This window comes from Pyrus communis, chromosome 3 (genome assembly GCF_041283825.1).
Source record: "Pyrus communis isolate YQ-2024b chromosome 3, ASM4128382v1, whole genome shotgun sequence".
Classification (NCBI taxonomy): Eukaryota; Viridiplantae; Streptophyta; class Magnoliopsida; order Rosales; family Rosaceae; genus Pyrus; species Pyrus communis.
The window spans coordinates 8,205,446-8,220,003 of record NC_142567.1 but is presented as its reverse complement, the minus strand read 5'-3'; the positions used below and the strand labels follow the sequence as shown (position 1 = coordinate 8,220,003).

General features: G+C 35.8%; 1 protein-coding gene across 3 annotated transcripts; it reads right to left on the bottom strand.

Moving 5' to 3' along the window:
• Positions 1-257: 257 nt before the first annotated feature.
• Positions 258-6,199, bottom strand: LOC137716354 (putative WRKY transcription factor 20). Of its 3 annotated transcripts, none has more exons than XM_068455793.2 (6): positions 5,608-6,199; positions 3,804-3,968; positions 2,747-3,284; positions 2,487-2,652; positions 2,246-2,404; positions 258-1,067 (listed from the first exon to the last, which is right to left on the bottom strand). In XM_068455793.2, the coding sequence occupies exons 1-6, from the start codon at positions 5,848-5,850 to the stop codon at positions 578-580; spliced, it is 1,761 nt and encodes a 586-aa protein (XP_068311894.2). In that variant the 5' UTR covers positions 5,851-6,199; the 3' UTR covers positions 258-577. The 3 variants fall into 3 exon arrangements, with proteins under 3 accessions (XP_068311894.2, XP_088546990.1, XP_088546991.1); XM_088690864.1 differs by lacking the exon at positions 5,608-6,199 and adding an exon at positions 4,443-4,634; XM_088690865.1 differs by lacking the exon at positions 5,608-6,199 and adding an exon at positions 4,443-4,498 and having other exon boundaries at positions 3,804-4,227.
• Between the last annotated feature and the right edge of the window lie 8,359 nt (positions 6,200-14,558).

The following is a 14,558-nucleotide window of genomic DNA, read 5'->3' as shown; positions in this document are numbered from 1 at the left end:
CGACTCCATCATTTTACGATGCATCATACTTCTTGCATCTACATTTAGGAAAACTTTATCATCTACTGCAGCAACAGACAATATCATCATTTCAGACGCAAATGGCACAAATGACACCAAACTGCAACGTGCTCCGGCATCTACCTCTGCTCAAGCTTTAGCAATAGCACTCACCATGCCGAGCAAACTTAAGGCTCTAAAGCGGCAGCTCGGTGAGTACTAATTATACTTTTAAAATCCCGTCACAAACGCAAAAAGAAACAAAATTTTCTTGTAATAATTGAACATTTTAAGCATTTGAATTACAACACATGGTGTAAAAGACACTGAATATAATATTAATATTGATTCATATGTGTACATGCTAGTATTCCCTGACAAGTTAATGTAACAAATACATTACTTGGACAGAGAAGGCTTTTTGTAGCAGGCACCTAATTATAATACCTCTTTCTTTGAAATAGACATACCTTTGTTTTTATTTTTCGGTCTGAAACTGAGATGCCCTTTTGACCTTCGCCTGTGCCGAAAGAAGGGGAGAAGCAGCTTATTTCTGTTGGCTTCATCGTAAGAAATTTCACGGACCTGTTAGTACTCTTCCCATGTTCTGTGGATATGGGTATGAGGAATGATTTAAAGGTCGAATTTCGATGCTGCGTGATTCACTTGGGTTTTCCCTAGATCCATACTGATTCATGCCACCATTAAGAACACCATAGTATGTCGAAACAGGGGTATTTTGAGCAACCCTGAAATTGGAATTCGTGTGAGATTGCCGTTCCACAAGATCAGAGTGCAGTTGCAGGTGCTCGTTGGTTCTAATTTCGCCACCAGAGGTCATTCCAACACCAAGATCAAGGCTTATGGTGTCACTTTCTTCCGGTCTAATTCTCGACAGGACATTCACAGTTGTTGGTCCTGAAGTGTCATGGCTACTAGACTTTGCAGTAGGGACGTCATGATTATGTTTCCCTTCATATGTAGTTATAACTGCTTTTGGATCATGCGATGCCCTCTCCACATGTTTTCTAACAGGGCATCCAGCATTGGTGCACTTGTAATAGCTCCTGCATAACACATGACAACGATGAGAAACCACATAAATCTTTTGGGAATTGCAGTTAACAAAGAGTCGAGCCATATAGTTCATACACTTACTTTAAATTAAAGGTAGTAACTAGTTATGAGTGCTTCTATTATCACCCCATTTTATATATTTGTGGTATGTTCTTAATCCGATTTGTAATTAAAGTTTACCATGACGTCAATTACCTAAAAAGACAAAAACCAAAAAAAAATAACAAAAAAAACAAAAAAACAAAAAACAAATAAACAGAGAGCAAGTTCTTTGGAATATTGGGGGTATTGCAAGTCGTGTTTTTCTATTTAAAACAAAAAGAAACAGTGCAGGGTGGAAATAGAAACACTTCCTAGTTATTCAGAACCACCATTGTGATTTATACATATACGATGACCAAATACAGCACGCAGCTAATTAGTAAACAAGCATGCTCGAGGTTTTTCTACAATGCTAGAGGTTACATCTGTGGTTAAAAGTTATAGGCTAGTTCAAATTTGGGAAGAGATCTTGAATTATTCTTTTATTCCTTGTTTCTTCAAGAAGATTTTTGATAGACCTTTTACACAGTTAGTGAAGTCAAGCTTCGGGCCAATTGAGCAATATTCAAAAGTACCACGACAATCTCGGTGAAAGTACCATTGTTCAAGACTTCTTTCTGAATATTCACTTTAAAAAGCAGAGTCTCAGTTAAACTCTTTAATTTCATAGACGAAAAAGGGGGAAATGGCTGGGGGGATGAAGGCAAGTTTTGGTTAAACTAATTGGGAAGAACTGTCAAAGTACCAACAAATAATTGCATATTTGCCTGCACGATTAATCTCTAAAGACATCAACTGTCAGACCCAGTGCTTATACTATATTTAAGAAAATTATCCAAATTTCTTCCTGGAGCATGATACGGCCAGAGGAGGGTGGGGGAGTGAATTGCCATAGGCCGTCCATACAAGATCATGATAGTTCGAACAACAGCTGCCATAGCAGAGACATTGGGCTTACTTTTTGCATGAATGTTATTGTTCCCACCTACCTTAGTTTTCAGAATAGTCCATTAACCATAACAGAAGAAAGCCCAACTACTTTATGAGTAGTCACAAAGTTATCAAATCAGCACTGAAGCTACATCTTGAAACAGATGAAAATCAGTGAGAAGTAGCCTAGCCATACCTTGGATTAGGATTTCCCCTTACCACTTTCTGACCATATTTGCGCCAGCGGTATCCATCATCTAATATATCAACCTCACTGAGAGTCTGAACAACAACTCGTGGTTCTCGGATAGGCTTAACAATTGGTGTGATATCAATGCTACCGACATCCATCCTCCTGCTCAACAAATTTGACACCTTGTTAGTTAGGGAAAATGAACAACACTAGAAAAACATAAGCATTTCTTGAATATTTATACCTCCTTTTTGAGAATTGGTCATCCTCATCAACCTCATCTGGCAACCTATTTGACAGTGAGCCTGTGCCTTCTACACTATCATCATTGCCTGTGACAGGAGAGAGCTCAGGAGTACTATTTGGCTCATTGTTACTAGACATTTGCCCATAAATGCTGGATGGTTTGTCTACAATTAGAGAAGAACAACAAAATTAGAAGAGATGATAGAAGAACATTAGTTTATTTGTTAAATAGCTTATGAGAATTACTCTGACGCTTACCATCTTGACCAGTCAATGATGAAGCCTTGTCAGATCTTTCTTCTTGAGCAGGCATCATAGCACCAGTATTATATCGTCGACTTGGTTGAGGCTTAGGATGATCATGTGTACCCTTGTAGATAATCTCTGTTATCTGTCCATCATGAGATCGCTCAAATAGCTTCTTCACTTCACAATTAGGATGGGTACATTTGTAATAACTGCGAGGAAATTCACTCCCTTTAACATGCTTTTGTCCATATTTTCGCCAGTTATACCCATCATCAGAGGATATTACTGAAGGCCCATTTCCTTTGTTATCACCCTGAGATGTTTGGACCCCAGGATGTGGATGTTCCCTCTGTGTTATGTCACCCGAATCATCTTCCACGGGTCCACTAGCTCCTCCAGTGTGAACAGGTGCAGATAAACTCAATTCATTTGAAGAGACTGCCATCTCATTTTTAGCCAAAGTTGGTGATGCATGTGATTGAGGCTGAGCTTGACCTGGGACTTGCACAGGCTGCTCATTCCTATAATGGTTATAATCTGTAGTAACCTTGAATAATTGTAAAGCATTAGGCAACCAGTATTCTACAACCACTTTGGCACACTTGTAGATATATAAAGAACTTGAATAAAGACATATCATTGTTCTACAATTTAGAAAGAAATACGACGGTCCATCTCAACGAGAGTCTATCACTAGAAAACATTGTTTCCTATAAAGCATCTTTAAGAAACAATATTGAAAAAAAAGCCAAATAAAGTATATTTCACACTAACAAATTTAATTACTCATCATACAGCACTTGATAGACAGAAAAGTACTGAAACAATAATGGTAAGAGATTAAATAAATCAGTTAATCTTCAGAATACGATCATATAAGATTTTGTAGCATCAAGTAGACATCCACTGAAGTTTAAGCTAGAGCACAAAATTGGCCAAAGACCAATCAGCTAAACTTAGGATCGAGGCCACCATTTAATTAGTATCTTTCCTCACATACATAAAACATATCAGTCAAGGACGCAACTAATGAAAGAATAATGGACAACTAATCCATACAAATTACCATATTTGATATAGCATGGGGCTTAAACTCGAAGCTTCCAGAATTTCTTTCATCCGAGGTATTGAAATCTGAACAAACTGTGGTTGCTGAGTATGTAGTAGAACTCAGAGATCCGTACAACATTTGAGGCTTCAAAAAGGACCCAGTAGTTGGGGAAGGTTCTGCCTGCAAGACCAGAAAAAGTAGAAATCAAGAAATATGTCACAAAATTCCTGGTCCAGATACCTTTTAATCAAGCAATGAGGCATGTAGAGAAAAGGAAAATCTCGTAAAACTAGAGCGGGAGGAAATAAAACTCTTCATGAAACAAAGCTATAAGGAAACTTGACAAGAAAATGTATCCCCATGAGCTATCCCTGCAACTTTGAAGCCCTTTTAATTTGATGGAAAGAATTTGGCAGTACTTTGGCATGCTGTTACATATCTGTCCAATAACAGGAAACTCTGAGAATCACTTGGGCATGATCGTGATTGGCATCTCTTAACAGAGATGGAATTTGTGCATCCAGCATAGATTACCAAAATATTCTAACAAGCTCGTCCATTACCAGCAAAAATGAAACAAACACTATTAAGGAAGATAAACATATCTTAAACAAACCCACTGAAGATGAAAGAGCGATTATTTAGAGCGATTACCCAGATAACTGAAGTTATAGCAATAAGCTTCGAACAAAAAATGTCATCTCCAATCACAATTAGAACAATGAAGGGTCATAGCCCCTATAAAAACACATGCCGATCACAACTTTTAACAGCACCGTTACCCACACCCTTTACCCACAATCTCTCTAGACTCCCTATACCTCCTTGCTGATGCATTTATTCCTTATTCTACATACACAAATAGAAACCTTTTTGTCATACTTGAATCCACTGCCAACGGTAAACAATGACAAGCAGAAAGGCTAGAACCCACCAACAAAGCAAAAAAGAAGAGAAGAAAGATTCATTATGTGAAAATACAAACACTGTCAATAGTAACAAAGAACAACAAAGTTCATAGACTTGTAAGTGAAAGCCCCATTACTCCTGAAAGCAATTGCTTTCGAACAATCTATACGGGCATAAAGAGAAAAGACCCCAATAGGCCAATACTACCATTACATTACTCTCAAACAGCAACAAAGCATCAGAATCTCGGGGTCCCATCTGAAGCACCCACATAGAAAATCTCACTGCCATTGGCATAATATAAATTAAATCAAGCATTCGCAGCGAAAGAAGGAGCATCTTCTTAGCTCACTCATCATCAACATCACATCATCTTCTTAGCTTACGCTGTAATGCAACAATATAAACAAAAATAGTAATTGGAATTTTGAAATTTTTCTGAAAGAAGGAGCATCTCTTAGCTCACTCATCATCAACATCACATCAGTTTTAAGTCCTCCAAATTCCCCACTATCCCATATATACCACGTGGTAAAATCTCAGGCCGTCAAACCCATTTCCCGTATCTACCCATTGTTTGGTTACCGAGAAAATGGCCAAGAAAAAGTTCAAAATCGAAACTTTTTCACTCCCAAATCAGAAGCTCAGCTACTAAGGCAGTAAAATAACTTCAACACTTGAGTCCCTACCAATTCATTTTCCCAGCAACCAAACAGAGTCTTACATTTAATTCAAAAATTAATAACTAAACAGAATAAATTAAGCAGCCAAACGCGGCCTAACATTCAAAAGAGCATTTGCTTTTTGCTCCCCAAAAATAGAAATTTAATTAAAATTAAAAAAAAAAAAAAAAAAAAAAAAAAAAAAAAAAGATTAAGAGGATCGGAAAACGACGTCGAAGCGGACGAACCTTCATGTTGGAGAGGAGGACGGGGGACTCGAGAAACGACGTCGGACTGAGGCCGGGAGGGATAGTGAGGCAGGGGGACCTCGAGATCGGAAGCTTGGCCGGGGACATGAGCTTGTACTTGGCCCCACCGGAAGCAGCAGCAGAAGAGTAAAAGGCCGCCTCGGAGCTGGGGTGGAAATCGGTTAGACCCGGATCGACGTCATCGGAGGGTCCGGATGGGTGGTCGAGTGCGGTCGAGTCCATTGGAGGGCTGGTGGGTTTGCGTGTGGTCTGATGGAGTCAAGGGAAGAGGGGACTACTGGGTTCGTTTTTGTTCAGAACAGGGGAAGAGCAGGGAAGGGTAAAATGGTAATTCGGAATGTTTTTGTCACAGAGAGTGAGAGAGACGCATGTTGACTTGTTGCATTGGATCTCTATTCCTCTGCGTACCGGGTAAAAATCGTGCAAGAGTGTAAACTGAATTGTGATTTTTGTGCAAACGTGGATTACATTAGTTGATTATAAGCAATGAGTTAACGTAATTGAGATCAATGCTAAGTTAGAATTCGATACTAAACTTCTTAAGAAAATAGTCATATGCAAATAAAGTGGTATTGAAATCAACGTCTGCTAGTATCTATTTGTAGAAATATCGTTATCCAGATCTAAGATTGCATTGGGTTGGATCAAATAAAGTGGTTTCCAAGTTGGAGTAGGGAGCTTTATCCAGAAAACCTAATTTAGAGGCTCAGTCTTTGGAACCATATTTGATATTTCAGTCGTAAGTGCAAGCATTGGTTTTGAGTCAAGACCAAAACAAAACACTAATGTAGAAAAAGAGAAAAGAATCTCAAATATGAGAATTTATGTAACAAACCTCCATTTATTTGAGTCAAAAACATAGATTATGATTAAATTCCATATCATAAATAGCAAAATTGAAGTGGCAAAATGTAGTTTTTTTACAAGTGAAAATGAATACTACTAGATCGTAATACTAAGTGACACAAAATGTAGCTTCCTCTACACAAAGTATAATTCCATACGCATGTATAAATTTTTTTTTTTTTTTTTTTTTTTTGTGTTTGTAATAATTTATTTTATCTGTCCAACAGCAGAATCAATTATTAAGTTGGTACTAATATTAATGAACGGTTAAATTGAAAATTAGCCCATTCCATATGTGAAGTTATGTCGTTATACTTTTTCCCACCCCTATATAAAATGACAGTTTTAGTTATGTTGTTATACTTTTACACAATCTCACTTTGCCTCGTACACTATATTATATCATACATTATCTTATGTATGCTTTTTTTGTTGCCCCACTTTATCTAGACCTAGCAAACGAGTCGTTTTTATATCGTTTTGTGTCATACATATTATCTTAAGGAATTGTAGCATATAAAATCTATTATTTTAACAGTTCTCAACATGTAACCAGATAACGACCTGACTCGTTAACGGATTGATCTGAAATTTGTTATTTGCGTGTCGATTTGGAGCTGTTTAACGGGTCATGCAAGAATTTGTCATGTCAAATGTCTAGATCTGTCAAACAAGTTGTTTTTGTAACATACCTGTTGTCTTAACAAGCGACCCGATAACGACCCAACTCATTAACAGGTTGACCAAAAACCTGTTATTTTCTTATCGTTCCGTATCGAGGTAATGGATCAAGCAAAAAATTTCCAAATCTACTGTAACACATTTTGTCAACTAAGTTAAGAGAATTGTTAGTTTCGCTAACGTGGCAGGGTTCTTAGAGCATTTCCACCCCTAAAAAGCCAGCTGGGCAATAGGCAATTCAATCCCCCAAGTGAATAGTAATTGTTTTTGGTGAACAGTAATTGTCCAAGTGCATCTCCATCCCTAAACTAAATAGCTCAGACAATTTGTATTAAAATCTTATTAATTTCGGATGATAATAAAATATTGGTTGGAAGTATTTGAGAATATTTGAAAATATTGAAATATGGTGTAAGATGGAAGAACTTGATTAGGTATTTACAGAAAAATAAATATATATATATATATATTTTGTATTTTTTTTATAATTTTTTTGTATTTTTAATTAATTTTTTACAATTTTTTAATTGTATGTAATGACAGCCTTGCGTCACATGGCCTAGGGCTAGGCTAGTCGATTTTAGCCTAGGTGAGCAACTAGGCTCCCTCATAGCCGAGTGGATTGGAATAGGGTGGAGGAGTTTTTGGGGGAGATAGGGGATTTAATCTACTATCCCTTAGACGATTTCCACCCTAAAGCTTAAAAATTTAAGTCATAACTCATAAACTGTTTTTCTCCTTCAACTCTTATGGCTTAAAATTTTAGTCTGAGATTATTAAATAATGATTTTAGCCTTTTATTTTTTTATTTTTTTTATTTTTACAGTAACTTGTTTGAAAATAAAATTTATGTAGATGATCCTAATATGATTTATGAACATTTTTATCTAAATTTTTTAAAATTCTAATAAGTAATTAAAATTCATACAAATACATAGGTATTTATAAAGTTTTAAGTGAAATATGATTTAGATAATTTTCCTAAATTATTTTAGACGTTAAATTTAATTTTGGGCAATCAAATCTTTTTTTTTTACCATTAGATTTGATCTCATTTATCACAGCTGTTAAATTATAAGTAATGTGAAACAAAAAAATGTTTGAAGTATGATAGTTTTGGTGGGTCTAGATAATTTAAACCAAGCTTAAATCTTGGAGAAATCTAGCCCAGAAATATATTTTCTTCCAGGCTTATTTTAGCCCAATAATTGAAGATGATTTGAGAGGTTTTAAAGTTTATATTTTAAGTTTATTTTATTAGTTGAAGATGATGATAGAGGTGAAAGTGCCCTTATCAACATAGGTACCATCAACCGAGGGAGTAATGAGTTATACTTTCAGAATTTTACCTTCAAAATGTCATTAGCCGACATGGGAATGGGCTGGATTTCGTGAATTAATAACTCAACCCTCTCTGCGTACATAGACTGACCCTCTTCGAATTAATAGGGAACAGTAGCAGTTTAAAGGAGGCAACCTATTGGAATAACTTCTGTTTATTAACACCATCGTGCAGGAGCTTCATGGACCACGTTTTCCATTCCGAAACTGTTCGAAACAGCTACACGCTTCTGGCAACGTCATATGAATTGACCATTCTAAGAGCAATCACTGTGTTGAGCTATCAACTGACATCTTATAAATCTGGTACTCTTGCACGCATAAAATGTATGATCATGATCGGAAATCAAACAAAAAGGTGGATTGTCAGCCTTTCTATTTCCATATTCTCTTCATGCTCTCCTGTTTGTGTGGTCACGATTAAGCCACGTTAATATTTTATATTCCTATTATTTTTTGTTTTATTATTTATATAAAAAATTAATATAAAATGTTAACGTGACTTAACCGTGACCACACATTACAAGAGGGCATGGGGAGAGTATAGAAATAGGAGGGCAAACAATCCACCTCCATCAAACAATCGGTTAAAATTGGTGTTGCCGCAAATTACATATGTCAAACACAATGTGCTTCTTTGAAGAGCAACTTACGTGAAACGAGTTCACCGTCACGTGACATCTTAATCGAAGAATACATTGTCATGTAGAGAAGACTTACATTATTAGACGAAGGACATCAAATGGTGGTGAACCCGTTTTATGTAAGTCCTCGCTTCTATGAGGGCACTTGTTTAGACCTAATTATTAACAAACGAAAAAATTTGTATATAAATTATTACAAGAATCAAATGAGTTTAGGGCCATGTTTGGTACGTGGCTACGATCGGATTGGATAGGTCACTAGATTGTCATTCAAGATATGTTAAATGAAGAAATAAAGGCCAATGTCTAAATTTTTCCATGTTGGAGTTGGAAGGATAAGTTTCCTTTGTGACAAATCTATCTCCCGCCTTCAACTTGGAAAATTTATGGAAGTTGGCCTTCATTTTCTTCCTTCAACATAAATTGAATACACTGAGTTATCCAATCCAATCCATTCCAATAACCAAACATGATCTAAAAGTGAATCAATCGATTGGTGCACGAAACAAGCAGAGTGGAACAACAAGAAGTTGATCACATGGAGAATACAAAAAGCACAAATACCAACCAAAAAGCAAAATCGATATGAGGAAAGCAACAAGTCCCAGAAACGTTTCTGGAAGAATTCCCAACTGTGCTTCGCATTTCTCTGCTATAAAAGCATAAGCTCCTAGTACCCATTTAATATCAAATAGGAGAATTAATGACTCCTGATGGAGTCAATCTGAAGACGCCCATCATATACGAGCCTTAGAATGGTTTATACGAAGATCTACCCTACAGTTTTGATTAAAAGATAGTGATAGTTTTCTTGATAAACAGTTGTACAAAGAAGAAATATTTGATCCGTACTATCGCTCTAACCTCGTGGGGATGCATTGATGGCAATAAAAATTGAATAGTTTCTAAGCTCCTTTAGTAACTTGGTGATCACGAAAATATATAAGTAACCAGTTATGATTTCACATGCATAAACCCTATATAGCAACAGTGAGCGGCTGCATGCAGTCAACTTGCAGGATCAATCACAAGGTTTCTTCATGTGTTTTATGATTCTGTGCATGCAAAAGCCTTATATCACAAGAAAACACAAAACCTACGAGGCCTCTACTGTATACTCAAAAACCCTAGTATCTTCAAATACATTTCTATATACTCCATGTACTAATTTATCACAGGGAAAAGGTTTTGTTTCGATTTTAAGTAAAGAAAATTGATTAACTGGAGATTATTTGTTAGGATGGAGTGAAAACTTTTGAAAAATTGTCATAAAACAAACTAGCGTGCATTTGAAATATTGTCAACAAAATACTCCGGCACATTGATCGAATTCCATCTAATGACTTGTCAAAATTTACGAATTGGACTTAACCGCAAACCAAAAGCCTAAATTTGTCAAAATTTAAGGGAAATATCCAGAAATAAGACAATTCCTTAATTTTGGGACAGAAGTATAGGACATTTTGAATATACACACGGCATGCACATGCTATGCACAACAATCAGACAGAAATAGGATTTTTCCTACACCATGAACTGACTTAATTGCCCTCGTTTATAAATGGGTTATTTCCTCCCATTTTCTTATTTCTCTCTCTTCTCTCACTTTCTCCCTCACTCGCTCTCTTCCATTCTCACTGTGCACACACGGAGCATAGTTGTCCCAACCAACACCGTCCAAATCGAAGCCACCACTAATTTCATCTTGTTCTCACGAGTCCAAAACACCTAACCTTGTTACGAATCTCATCCCCGATCGTTGGGATTGAAACTCAAGCAGGCTGCGAGTTTTTCGCCCATTTTCTAGCAACACGACAAACAATTGAGGCTTGAGACCACCACCACTGGACTCGCATCGAGGGTGGGAACAAAGCCTAGTCATTGAATGCTGGTGCTTTGTTGGATTAATTTTTCAAGATTTGCTCACTATATGTACACAACATGCACATGATATGCTCAGAAATCTAAGTCAACCCAAAAACCCAGAGCTTACAGCTTTCTCTTCGAAATCAAAAAAATGACATCATCACATGTCCATATACACTATATGCACATCATATGTACATTACATGCACATGATATGCACATAACCGGAGATCGAGCAACAAGTTGCTTTTTGCATTAATAAGAAACTTGAACGGCAACCTATTGGTATAGTGGATACAATTAAAACATAATTGTTACGTAAATAAGGTTACAGTGGTAGTTTGAAAAGTTTTGTTACGTATATCAATCATCGCTTAATCGTGCACGTGGAAAACATGATACTAGTTGTCGTAATTTATGGGACATGCATGATCCCTAACGTCCTCTAAGTTTTTTCTTAATTTTGTCTTTCGCCGAGGCCAACTAGGTTGTGGTCATACTCGCTAAATTCTGGGGCATAACATACGTGCATCATAACTAGTGAACATTCTCGCTTCTCATATTAAGATGTAACCATGCATACGATATGCACACCACATGAATATTATAGAAAAAATTTCACAAATTTCTACAATTGAACACTTGAACCAGAAATTGTTCTATCCCAGTTTTGTAGCACTTCAAAACCTGAAATTTATTCTACAACCCATAAGCCCCAACATGAAGCACAAACCCTAATTTAACTTCTAAGTATTAATTCATCTTACAAAACAGAAAATATGGTACTAAACCTAGCTTACTCTTCTCATTTCTATCTTGCCTCCCTTTATTCGAAATCAGAGGTATGAGGTCAACCCAAAACCCAGCTCACTCTTCTCACCTCTCTTTGGACTTCCCTCTCTTCAAAATCGGAGCTTAGAGATCTAAGCTCAACCCAGAACCCAGAGCTCACAAAGCTCTCCCCACATCCCTTCTTCTAAATGAGAACATTGATGCAATAAGCTTCTAATTTTTAGTATTTATATGTGAGTATTTTAGTAATTTCGGTTTTGTGCATAATGTGCATGGCCAATTTATCCTATTTATGTCCCAAGATTAAGAAATTGTCCCATTTTGGGTATTTCCCAAATTTAAATGATCATGACTAGAGTTAGACTTGACATTCGTGTTGTGTTTTTCATGTTCATGTCATTTTCGTGACATACTCAACATCTTAACTGATCGTGTCTTGTAACACCCGTTAAAGTAAATGGATAATATGACCCGACCCAAAATTGACCCGTTAAAGAAAATATATTTTAATTCAATAAATAATAAAAATAAAAAACATATTTTGACACAAAAAAAAAAAAAAAAACTAAATTAGTATATACTTACCACATTGTCACATAAATATCACTTCAAAGCATAAAAAAATAAAAATAAAATAAAGTTTGTCTTTCAAGTATTACATACTCCAAAATAAGAGTCTAAAGAAAAAACATTAGTACATTACTATAAAATACCAAATGTTTAAGGATATACAAAATGAAGGGAGTTGCGTTTCAAGGTTGGGGAACCTTGCACGTTTATATTTGCTTTCACATTTTTCAGACTTATACATTAATGATTATGAATTTTATTTATTTTGAAGTCCTTTAAAAATATTATTCATGAGGGTTTATATAGTTTTAAAAATTCAAACGATGATGTACCCATACTCAAAGCGTAAAGGATGCTATCACGAGCCTTTGCATACTGGTAAATTAATTATTATAATTTTTTAATGTTTTTGGTGTTTTTAAATTTCTTGCTATTTTTATTTTTAATGTGTTTTATAATTTTTTAATCTCACACTTTGTCTATAATATACTATAAAAATAAATAAATAAATAAAATTTAATTTAAAAAAAAATTATATAGAATAATACTACAATAATACATATTTAATATACAATATATACATATGCACTATGACTATTGAATTTTGTAGTAAGTTTTTTTAGTAGTTTAAAAAATTTTAAAAAAAAATCATCAAAATAACTTTTTTCTTAACGTGTCGAGACGGGTTACCCGCGTGTTACCTCCGTGTAAACATATTAAGGACCCGTTATTAACGGGTTCTTACCGTATGACTCGATAACGACCTAATTAGTTTAGTGCAGAACAATTAATATGGTTTCTACATTAAACATGTTGTTGGAGGCTTTTCATCTTTCAAAGCCATGTTTTAATTAGAGGCCTAGTAACTATAATCTTTAGTATTAAATTATTTATCCTATCAATGTAAGGTAGCCTCTTATTCAAGGGGCTTTATATGTAAGATTAAGAGGCGAATTTAATAAATTAAAAGTACTCTAACAAGAGAGTTTTCTCCTTTCTTAAATCAAGTGTGAGGCTTGGTCGTGTGTGTGAATCCACGATTAGCGACATGAGTGAATCCGTTGCCCCTGGTCAAGTGATTCCCAGGTTCTATCCCCGTAGGGATGTGAGTGATTTCGTTCCCCCTGGTTGACCGATTCCCAGGTTACTACCCCTTGTCTTTTCGAGACCCTTGGTCTTTTCTGCATCAAGTGGCATCAGAGAAGGTTATTCGCTGCGGTTGAAGACCATGGCTATGATTTACAATCTGTTTGAAGAGCACACTGTTTTAGAAATTAGTTTCGTCTATTGGAATTTACCACCAATTTACGATGAGTACGTTGATGAAGACGAAGTCAATAATCATCTTGTGAATGAACTTAATGAGGATGGCAGCGAGCCTTCCATATGTCAAATGGTAAGTTGTGATTGTTCTTCATCCTTTGGATGCTACAAGAACCTTTCAAAGTACTACAAGCATGAAGTAAATGGAGATGCTTCAAACCTACAAGGAATGGATGATGGCAAAATGCTACTGATGGCCCAAATGAATTTTGAAAAGAATTTCAGACAGTCTATAATTTTTGTGACTTCAACATGGACGGAACAAGGATGTGTCCTTCCTTCCTCAAGCCCAGCTGTGATGCTTAAAGAGGCCACTCATGTGATAAGTTACAGTTACGAAGACATAATTAAATGGGGGTTAGAGCTAGGTTGGATTTATAGATTTATCACAGAGAATATTCTAATGGGTTTCAAGATGCATTCTAGTGGATGAAGGTCATTTTCAATCAAGAAGAAGGAACTAGGGCTTACAACATTTGAAAGAATGGGGAAATGGTGTTTTCATGAATATTTTGTGGCTTGGAACACCTTGTTCGCCGTGAACTTCATTTTACAATTGTGGTTGTTGTGGAAGAATCTGCAAGGTCATCCCATGCAAAGATCGAGGAAGACCAAATGAAACTCGAGGATGAGTTTTTTTCGAGAATAGGAGAATGATGTAGTGCAGAACAATTAATATGGTTTCTACATTAAACATGTTGTTGGAGACTTTTCATCTTTCAAAGCCATGTTTTAATTAGTTGCCTAGTAACTATAATCTTTAGTATTAAATTATTTATCCTATCAATGTAAGGTAGCCTCCTATTTAAAGGGCTTTATATGTAAGATTAATGGGCGAATTGAGTAAATTAAAAGTAATCTAAGAAG

Bases quoted from the DNA above. Each gene is read 5' to 3' on its own strand.
- LOC137716354 (XM_068455793.2), bottom strand. From the start codon at position 5,850: ATGGACTCGACCGCACTCGACCACCCATCCGGACCCTCCGATGACGTC. The intron at 3,969-5,607 runs GTTCGTCCGCTT...CTGGTCTTGCAG, and splicing joins TCCTCCTCTCCAACATGAAG to GCAGAACCTTCCCCAACTAC. The intron at 2,653-2,746 runs GTAAGCGTCAGA...CTCTAATTGTAG, and splicing joins ATCATTGACTGGTCAAGATG to ACAAACCATCCAGCATTTAT.